Source organism: Cyprinus carpio, chromosome A21 (genome assembly GCF_018340385.1).
Source record: "Cyprinus carpio isolate SPL01 chromosome A21, ASM1834038v1, whole genome shotgun sequence".
Taxonomy (NCBI): Eukaryota; Metazoa; Chordata; class Actinopteri; order Cypriniformes; family Cyprinidae; genus Cyprinus; species Cyprinus carpio.
The window spans coordinates 15,215,011-15,226,152 of record NC_056592.1 but is presented as its reverse complement, the minus strand read 5'-3'; the positions used below and the strand labels follow the sequence as shown (position 1 = coordinate 15,226,152).

The following is an 11,142-nucleotide window of genomic DNA, read 5'->3' as shown; positions in this document are numbered from 1 at the left end:
GAATAATATTTATTAATAACATAATAACATAATACTTACTGTATGAATAGGTTTAGATTTGGTTTAGGGTAAGTTGCTTGTAATTATGCATAGTTTACTGTTATAACTATAGTAAGTATATGTAACGCATAACAAGTAAAATAGTGTTACCTTAATTTTTCATTCTATGCATTATTTATTTTTTTGATGATTAAATTTAGTTGTAGCATTGTAGTTTTTTTATTGAAAAAATGTATACATGTTAATTTCATGTTTTATAGCAATTTTATAATCATTTGTAGCTTTGATCAAATTAATTCCGATCAGCCCACATTATTTAAATTTTTTATTTTAAAGTAATTTTAATACATAGAAGTTGCAGATCGGAGTTGTTGGTTCATTTTGTGTAGAAGATAATGCAGTGTATTGTTTAATTTTGGTGTTTTTGGTTTGTTTTTTGTAGTTGTTGGTTCATTTTTTTTTTTTTATTTTTTTGTTTATTGTATAATTTCATATATGTCAGGAGAAGATGGTCATGATATAGCAGAGTAGCTGTTAGTGAGGCTAAAGGCCTATATATTACTTTTTTTGCTAAGTGAGTGTATGATGATAAATTGTCAAAAGAGTCACTGTTAGCACCTGGAAAACAAACAGAGGTACCAGGAGCTCATTTTATAGTCAAATAAGAGCGGTCAGGCAACCGAGAGTAGGGCGATTTCTGGTCATGCACCAGATAATGAGTGACAACAGAAATGCTGAATATTACACTTGCATTGACGTAGATGCTAGATGAAAGAATAAACCCATAAAACTTAGTTCCATATCTGATATGTCCAGTATGAGGGTAGAAATAGATAGGATGACTAGTAAGAGTTAAAAACTGAACGTCATTCTGATTCCAAATTGGGAGTGTTGTTTATTTACTCACTGATAAAGGAAGCTCGCATGCTGAAGAGCACTAAAGGAAATCCCTTCTCCAGCTTTCCTGATGGTCTAAATTCACTGACCAGCTCTGACCTTTTCAAAAACTTAAATAGAATCTAGCAGACGGATAGTTAAAGGGATAGTTCACACAAAATGAAAATTCTCTCATGATTGATTGAATCACACTCATCTTTTTTCAAACCTGTATGATGTAGTTTTTTGAACTTTAATTGTATGGACAAAAATGGTTATTTTGTGTTCCGGTTCAGGTTTGTAACAACATGAGACTTGAGATCTTGTCAGAATTGTTATTTTTGTAACACACATTTTTCTGTGGTTTGCCAAAAAGGCTTTCACTTTCTTTTTGGTCAGGTTTGGCTCTAGCGTTGATTATAAAGAAAAGAGTGGACGTTTCAGTATAGTTGAAATATGTTCCAATGAACTTTGACTTGTCTGAACAGCTCTGCTGTAATCACTACCTACTGCAAAAGCTTCAGGCATTTGTGTGAGTGTGTGTGTGAGAGAGAGAAAGAGAAGGACCAGATATCAGGTTCATTCTGTTTTGACTCTATATGTTCAGTGTTGTGTCATTATCAAAGTCAGATAGGGAAATGATCTGGCACACTGTATTTAAATACACTATACCTGCTTCCTCTTTTAATCTGTAAATCAATATGACTGGATGTTTTTAAATAAAAGAATTTAATGAAATCATATCTAGTAGTTTTATGGACTTATTATTTGATATTTAAAGACTTATATTAACATTCAAAAGTTTGGGGTCAATAGTATAACATTGCTAGAAATGACTACATTTCAGAACTGTAGTAGGATGTTTATTAGGATACAAATTTGAATCAAAATGCAAAACAAAAATGTAATTGATTTGTATAAATTAAATTTTGATTTGTTTATTATTTCATATTTGTTTTTGTTGGGTGAATGGCAGGATAGATATTTGTTTGTTTGTTTGGTGTGTGTCTGTTTTGTTTAGTGAGGCAAAAATGCATACAAGATGAATGATAAAATGAATAATAAAATAAATAAAATGATTTATTCAAGAAGCTGAGGCAAGGTATGGAGACTGTGGAATCTGGAAGTCCATAGAAGTGTCCTCTGTTTTCAAAATGTCAGCCAGACAAAGTCACGGTCAGAGATGCGGATACATTTGTATTTCTTTAACGGGACAGGACAGTTTATCTGTGAGGGTCCTGTTCCGTGAGACTGACTGACCTGTAGCATCCACACAACTCTCAGCTGAATTATTCAATGCTTGAAAAGTATTCCTTTCACATGACTTTGGGATTTCTCATGCATTTATGGCCAAAAGCACACATACAGACTGAGCAACACATAATGACTTAAAATTCATGATTCATGCACAATGAAGTGTTTTTCTGTTTGCTGTGAATGTATTCTGTCCTTAATGAGCCACAATATGATCTTCTTGACTTTCAGCTAACATTTGATCTAATGCTAACAGGCTAAATATAAAAAAAAAAAAATTATAGCTAAAATGAAAATACCTTGGCTTCAAAATTTTACATACAACAATCTCTCTGCTTGCATATATAATAACCTGTATATAGGAAGGCACTGTAAAGTCATACATTCATCTGAACCAAGCAAATGAAGGTAAAATGATTCTCATTTAGAGCTGTTGATAAATCCCTGAGCCTTGAAATCTACAAGCTGACCTGAATTTTGGCCAATTGAAAGCTTCCTTCCTTTACGTTAATGGCTCATTTTGGATTGTGCTAATTAAATGGACACAAGCTGTACCCAGATCAGTCATCAAGTGAAGAAAGTGCTTTGTTTTCTAAAAAGGTTCTGAAGCCCCACCCTGGAGTTCTGAGGAAGAAAAGAATGAAGAGTTGAATGTGGCGCAGTGCATGCTGGGACTTCTGTTTCCTGAAGGGACTGCCAGACAGTTTCCCCACTACAAGGAAGTAAAGCCGACAAGCTGCCAGGCAATGACACCCTCATCATTCATATAAGATCAGGTATGTCTAAGGCGCCGGTTCACACAGAATGCATTTTAACGCTCCATTGCGCTGCTTTTGAATAGAGTATGGCAGTGGGGCACTGGAAGTAAAAATCCCATTCATTTTCTGCATAAGGGAATTGATTTTGAACAATAACTTCTAAACCTTTAAAGACAAACGTGCTGTGAGCTTTGAGGTTGTTAATCAATGGGGTATGCTTCTGTTAAAACCATCAGCTCATATTATTTTAACTTATTTTTTAAATAATCATGTTCAAAGGTAGAATTCCTAGTGAAAAACTACATTACCCATGATTCTGCAGTGAAATCCACCAATGAGAGAATTACAACAAGCAAATCACACTAAAAGAGCTCTCAGTGACTGCCCACTCCCATAAACCACTGCAAATGAGATGACTCTCAAACTATTTAAATATTTGTGCATATTTTGCAATAAACATAAATTGTTGTTTCTTCATATATACACAATCAACATATTTAAATTTTAATGTATCTGGCTTTTAATTCAATTTTCATTCACAGTGCTTCATGGGATTGTAGTTCTTTACCCCATTAAATCGAATATGTACATATTCTTGCACCTTTTTTGTTTTTCCAATTTTCAAATACTTTTTTTGCTTTACATTCAGCTGTGTCTTGAACGTAAGAACACATTCTGTGTGAACGATCGTTTATAGTCACTAATTACACTAAAGGCCTTTTTTGTTTTTACAATTTTCAAATACTTTAAGGGGGACAAACAACTACTAAAATCAAGTCAGGAATCTTGGTGTGATTCTGGAGACAGACCTTAGTTTCAGTAGTCATGTCAAAGCAGTAACTAAATCAGCATACTATCATCTAAAAAAACATTGCAAGAATTAGATGTTTTGTTTCCAGTCAAGACTTAGAGAAAATCTTGTTCATGCCTTTTATCACCAGCAGGGTGGACTATTGTAATGGTCTCCTCACCGGCCTTCCCAAAAAGACCATTAGACAGCTGCAGCTCATCCAGAACGCTGCTGCCAGGATTCTGACTAGAACCAGAAAATCTGAGCATATCACACCAGTCCTCAGGTCCTTACACTGGCTTCCAGTTACATTTAGGATTGATTTTAAAGTACTTTTACTCGTTTATAAATCACTCAATGACCTAGGACCAAAATATATTGCAGATATGTTCACTGAATATAAACCTAACAGACCACTCAGATCATTAGGATCGAGTCAGTTAGAAATACCAAGGGTTCACACAAAACAAGGGGAGTCCGCCTTTAGTTACTATGCCGCCCGCAGTTGGCAGTTGGAATCAGCTTCCAGAAGAGATCAGATGTGCTAAAACATTAGTCACATTTAAATCTAGACTCAAAAACTCATCTGTTTAGCTGTGCATTTGTTGAATGAGCAATGTGCAATGTCCGAATTGATTGCACTGTATTTTACATATTCACTATATTCTATGTAAAATCATTTTCTATTTTTAACTGTTTTAAATTCATTTTAAATACGTCAATTTTTAAATCATTTCCAATGTTTTAAAATTGCCTGTTTTATGTTTTTAAAATTGCTTGTTTTATTTTTGTTATTATTTTTCTTCATGATTATTTTACCTTCTTTTATGTAAAGCACTTTGAATTACCATTGTGTACGAAATGTGCTATATAAATAAACTTGCCTTGCCTTGCCTTGCATAAAGTGTTGTTTTAGGGGACTCCAATATCAGAAGAAATGATTTGTTGGTAATTATACTAAAGGCCTGTCCTAAATTCTCAAGATAGTTTTTTTTTTTTAAATAAAGACAAAAAGAAAAGGAACTTCATTAACCAATAGTATTAATAAGTCTCCAAACACTAAAAAGGAACTAGAACCCCTTTTCTTTGAAATGTGTTTAAGGGATTACTTCCTCTGTACTGTTCTATGTATTCTTAAGATACCAGAGGATGGTATCAAACTGTTTAGTGGTCTTATGAAATTCCAAAACGCACTCTCTCCCCTTAAAATTCTATGAAGAAAAAAAAAAAAGCAATCAGTAGGGATCTCAGTACAGTGTAAAATCCTAATATTTTACTTAATCTTGTATTTCTCTAATTTCACAGATTAAGGCTGTGTTTCTTGGTCATTGTTCACTGAAATCCTATTTTTTTTCAAACATTCCATAACATTCCCACCATTTATATGCATTCCTTTGTGTAATTCAATTAAAATGCCTCTATCTTCTCTGTATTTTCAGAGGAGTATACAGGGCTTCTTTTGAGCCACAGGTTGAGGACTGAGGAAGGCACGCACTGCGTCTGCAAACACGTCCTTGATGCCGTCCTGGCTGAGTGCCGAACACTCCAGGTACTTGATGGCGTGGATTTGGCGAGCCAGAGCCTGGCCCTGCTGGTGTGTGATGGGTGCCTGGTTCTGCTCCTTTAGCTTCTTCAGCACATCCGCATCGTTGCGAAGATCACTTTTGGTCCCCACCAGCAGGATGGGCACGCTGGGACAGTGGTGCGTCACCTCTGGGTGCCACTTGTGCTTGACGTTCTCATAGGATGGGGGGCTGGAGATGGAGAAGCAGATGATGAAGACATTGGTCTGAGGGTAGGACAGCGTGCGAAGGCGGTCATACTCCTCCTGGCCTGCTGTGTCCCACAGATTGAGGCTGACGGTGCGGCCTTCCACAGTGACTTGGGAGCTGTAGTTATCGAACACGGTGGGAATGTACTCTTTGGGGAACGCGCCGGTTGTGTACGAGATGAGCAGGCAGGTTTTTCCGACTGCTCCGTCCCCCACCACCACACACTTGATGCTCTGCATGATAGAAGGTGACCACTCGACTTCAGCAGTCTGCAGAGAAAGAGACATTGCTCTGTGTTAGAGGACAACTTGGCAAGTGAAAGTGAAAGTGACGTGACATAAAGCCAAGTATGGTGACCCATACTCAGAATATCGTGCTCTGCATTTAACCCATCCGAAGTGCACACACACAACAGTAAACACACACACACCGTGAACACACACCCGGAGCAGAGGGCAGCCATTTATGCTGTGGCGCCCGGGGAACAGAGTTTAGATTAGAGCCCGACCGATATATATCATTTAGCCGATATTATCGGCCGATATGAGCCTGTCACCGATATATCGTATCGGCGAATATGCCGAATAAAATTCTATTGTATTTTGTGGCGCCACTCACATCCAGTGTAGAATAGAATTACCAGAAAATACACAACACAGAGTTTGTGGAAAAATATATATATATATTATTGTTATTTATTCATTTTAGATGTTTACATTTGGAAAAGCTGTGCTTCCTGCATAAACTTGCCCCTGTTGTTAAGGCAGTAGCTTGCTTGCCCTACACAGTAACCTTGTTTATTTTCTTAATTCAAGTTATATTTTGTTTCTATTTGTGTTAAGTTATTTATAATAAGTGAAGTGTATTGTTAAGTGCACTGATGTCAGACTCATTTTGAATAATAGAGTTTATTGTTAAATTGTTAAATACCCTGCCTCCACTACATAGGCCTATGTTTGTCACATCTGATCACCACATTTAATTTATCATTGCAAAAAATGTGTTTATGTATATATATTCTGTTTATATAGGCTATATACTGTATTCTATATACAGTACCAGTCTAGAGTTTGGACACACAAATGGGAAGTGTGTCCAAACTTTTGACTATACTGTACTATAATATAGCCTACACAAAGAATATCGGCATCTGTCTTTTTTACTAGCTAATATCGGTATCGGCATCGACCCCAAAAAGCCCATATTGGTTGGGCTCTAGTTCAGATGAATCAAAGAATAGATAAATACACAATATATCAGTACCATATCATTTATCAAGCTGATATTAGAGGTTTTTTTTTATTTGATTTTATTTTTTATTTTTTTACATTTATCTGTATCCGATATTGGATGTTTAATTTAAGAATTAATATTCAAAAACACAAATAATTAAATAACATATTTTAGTATCATCTTTAGCAAAACTCTCACTTAATATTACTATACAATATTACATAATACTATACAAATGTTTGGCACAAAAATTCGGTCTGAAAAAGGAAGTAAAACAGTATTTGCATGTTTTTAAACAGCCCTTCAGACTTTTGTATTCAATATGGTTTCAAATAACACCAAATACAGAGAAACAAAAGCAGCTTATGGACAGTGTTTATCTAGTATAATTGAGATACTATTATAATATTTAGATTTTTTTTTGTATTTTCCATTTTAATTCTAAAGTTTTGGTAATTTTCTTGAGTCCTTTTATCATATTTATTTATTTATGCATGTATTTATTTATTAACATATATCTGTTTGTTTATTCACATTAAATTCATACTGAACTTTTACACCACACATTAGTCTTGGCGTGATCAGGCCTTAAATTCACTTAAAATTGCATTTAAAACAAAGTGTATTATTTATAATTTATATAGGCAAAATACTATACTATAAATTTTAATATGAACCATAACATGAAAAAATTATCAACATATATAATTGAACTTAATTTAATATCAGTGCACACAGTTCACATACATATTTTAAGTTGAGGATGTACAGTAGGAATGAATCATTGGAAAGATTTACAAACATGCAAAGAGAGGGACAAAAGGAAAAGGTTAACGAGAACCTTTAGTTGTTTGTGTTCATGCAAATGTGTAGCGTGTTGAGGTCATTTGGACTGTTATAAAACAATGTTTTGAATGTACAGTCAGTCTCCCCCAGTTCCTTCTAATTCCCTTTGCAGTTTTATTGATAAGCTTTGTAGCCTATGTATCATAACACAAATGAATTCCTACTTGTAAATTAGGGGATTATTCACCTCCTCAGAAATGCAAAAAAAAAAACAAGAGCTTTTGTCCTCCTCCTTCTTTTCACTTTCCATTGGGGACATATTCAAAGGAAATATGACCAATTTGGGTCATAAAATTACTCAAATGGCTCTCTGTAGGAAATATGACACGCAGGTTGAGATTTTCTAAAACATGTACGCTGGAAAATGTCAAAACAGGTGTGATTATGTTTCAGTTAATGCTGAAGACATTACATGTCAGTCAGGGACAGATCCAATACACATATTTGTAATTATTCAACATTTGTGAAAGTCTGTGCAAAATCAGCATGGCTAATTGCTGTTTTTGTGGAAATTGAGCTGGAAAGTAGATTTACTGACTAGATTTCCCCGTTACATCAGAGGCCAGTATAAAAGTACTGTCAGCAAAGCACTTTCTAAAATCTTTCAACAGCTATTTGGGACTCTTTTCGTGTTACTGTCTGTTAATAATTACAGTTTTTGTTACATGAGGCAGTTTCCTCAATAGTTTGATCATGATATTCAAGTAACCTTGCTTGTAGCAAATGTGAGAACGATCTGTGTTCTCACACATCAACAAGAAACTGAGTTATGACCAGAAAAGCTCAGTTCTCTCTTTCTTTCTCACTTATTCCAAGAGTCTGGCAGATGTTTGACCCCAGGAGAAAGGACTGAGATGGACTCGGCCCAATCTCCAGAGACGCTCAGAGAGAGAAATACTCTGAGCCCTGCCCTCTTCTGCAAGGCGTTAGTGTTCAAGTGTGGTTAGTGAACCAAGAGCTGAAAGAAACAGCACTGACAGCTCCGTCTGGGTGGAGTCTGTCCTGTCACTTACAACACAGCTTTGTCATATCACAATAGCGATGGTTAGCAGCTGAACTGCTCAGTGTTATAAAATAGAGAAAAACAAGTGCTATAGAACTGCATTGATATTTTTTTACTGCAACATTGTAGTTTTACTGTGTTCAACTCATACTTGGGAGTAGTTTTTAATTCATAGTAGATATTCAGGATTGGATGACTAAATATAATATTTTAAGATTCAACCATCTGAAAACCCATAATGGTTGATGAATAATCTGCATATTGTCTATAGTGGTTATGACCCTTGTTTAAATTTCATTTTTGATTTTATCACACGTTATCACTGAGCCAAATGACACAAATCATGCATAAGCCAACAGAGGAACAGACAGTTCTAGTTTTTGGCAGCAAAAGGAGAACTTACACTAGATTGCAAAGTATGCAGAAAGAAATCAAAACTAGAAGTTACATTTATTCATTAACTTACACTCTATACTGAATCTAGAATTTAGAATCTTTCCTCATGAAACTGAAACTAAAGTGTTACTGTCAGATGGATTGTAATTGCACACTAAATCCACTCTACTTAAGCAGGTGAAAATGAGAAGAAAAAACCTGGGAACTGTCGCCACAATTTATGACACATCATCATTCCAGTGACGCACCGCAGAAAAGTGTGCCTCAGTAAGCCATTGTGTCATTCAAAATATTCAACTGTTTTGTAATGGTATTTTCACATTAGGAAGTTAACAATAACGGCACTGAGTGTGGAAGATCCTCTCACAGATGTGCTATTTTCTTGCCTATCTAGAATGACTGTGGTAGGTTAGTAAAATATGCTAAAGCAAATATCACTTCTCATATAGAAGCTGCTATCTGGTTCGGAAATAGATATTCCAACTTCTGCATGGCTCTGTTCTGTTGGATTTTAAATTTTAGGATGATTATGAGTTTCTTTTTCTCTTTCTCATTCCCAATTGAATTTCCAAATTACCTTTTTATCTTTCTCTCCAAATTTGCATAATTTCATTTTCTCATGGGTCTGTTGGTTTGTTTTAACATGCACAACAAAAGTTTCACAGAAAGGTCTTCTCATCAAGAGGTTATGTTTTGTGATAATATATAGGCCTAACGTACATTAAAAGACATATTTGTTTCCATACATATGATTTGTCGCAGTAATTCGTCATTTGTACTCTGCTTTATGTGTTTTCAGAGTTTGTTGTCAGTAGGTCTACTTAAATTCAGAGTCAAAAGTGATGAGGGCACTGGAGGTTGTAACTTGCTATAGTTTGACATCATTATGAAATGAGTTAAAAAGGACAGCAATTTGACATTTATTCGTACACAACGGTACCTGTCAATACTCTAATTACAGTGCTTTACAGTGGTCGTGTGTTATTATATGGGAGTGGCCCCTGTTCCTGCTCTCTGATTTAAAAACACAAGCCACTGCTTATTCATCAAGCCGCTGTCGAAAGCGAGAACATTACAGCAAATTTAGAAAAATCTCACACGTTTCCCAAATTATAAATCTGCCTCTGCGCTATTTCTCTTTGCCAATCCAAGACAGAAATGAATAAACACGGATTATGTTGAATAACAAACTGTAAAATATATATCACAGGACTACATACGACCATTAAACAACATATCTTACCAAACATATCAGATGCTCTTGAGGACCGTAATCCCGCTTCTGTGGAAGTAATTAGTTGAAGTCTGTAGGACGTGAGTGTGTTCACCCCTCGGAGAGGAAGTTAATGGCTTAACTGCATATTTGAGGAAGTTTACCGAAGTAAATGTGGCTATGAATGTTTAAAGAGGGCGTAACAGTCTGTCTGCACTGCGAGCGCGCGCTCCCACTTTAATCAACTAAGTTTGCTCGCGTGCACTGTCTGCTTCGTTCTGGTTTTGTCGCGTCGCGTTCATAGACTGAAAAAAAACAGGTCGTGTTGTTAGCTCGCAGAGTAGAACATATGCATCACAGGGAAATCCCGTATCATCACAACCGCAAACTAATGTTGAAACTACCTGAACTAAAGAAGAGCCGTGAGAATATCGACTTGAATCATTCACAGAGCCGTGGGTTTTGCTCACCCTTGCAAAAGAAATAACATGCTTATCATATTTTCCAACCAATCCACTAATGTAAATCTCATTTACTGGCCCACATCGTTACGAATTCGTTTTAGCTTTCTTCTTTTGTGGCGAACAAAAATATAAGTTTTTAAAAATGTTCAGGTTGCTCTCTTCCATACGTGAATGGGGAGCTGTGATAAGTTCTAATAAATAGGCTAAATGAGTAATAAATAAAAACACATTGACTTTGGGTTGTATGTAGTTTGCTATATGAAAAAAAGAAAGATAGGCATAAGTAGCCTAAATAATGTCAATTTTTATTTGATTGAAACTATTCTTTGATAATTTATATGGAATATCATGTTATGTTAAAGGCTTTAAAACAAACAGACAGGTAGATAGAGAACATCTCAGTACTGTGCTAAATTAATGCATCAACGTTTTAACACATCATAAGGTTATGCTCTGGTAAACAGACGAAAACTAGGAGGGGTTTCTTTATTTTTTGCTGCATGGTTGATCATGCCACTAGATGGCTGTGTCTTTCTG

General features: G+C 35.5%; 1 protein-coding gene across 2 annotated transcripts; it reads right to left on the bottom strand.

Moving 5' to 3' along the window:
• Nucleotides 1–4,897: 4,897 nt before the first annotated feature.
• rhogb (ras homolog family member Gb) lies at nt 4,898–10,376 on the bottom strand. Of its 2 annotated transcripts, XM_019089428.2 has the most exons (2): nt 10,172–10,376; nt 4,898–5,719 (listed from the first exon to the last, which is right to left on the bottom strand). In XM_019089428.2, exon 2 carries the CDS (start codon nt 5,687–5,689, stop codon nt 5,114–5,116), a length of 576 nt encoding a protein of 191 aa, XP_018944973.2. In that variant the 5' UTR covers nt 5,690–5,719; nt 10,172–10,376; the 3' UTR covers nt 4,898–5,113. The 2 variants fall into 2 exon arrangements, with proteins under 2 accessions (XP_018944973.2, XP_042566966.1); XM_042711032.1 differs by lacking the exon at nt 10,172–10,376 and having other exon boundaries at nt 4,898–5,801.
• Nucleotides 10,377–11,142: the final 766 nt, after the last annotated feature.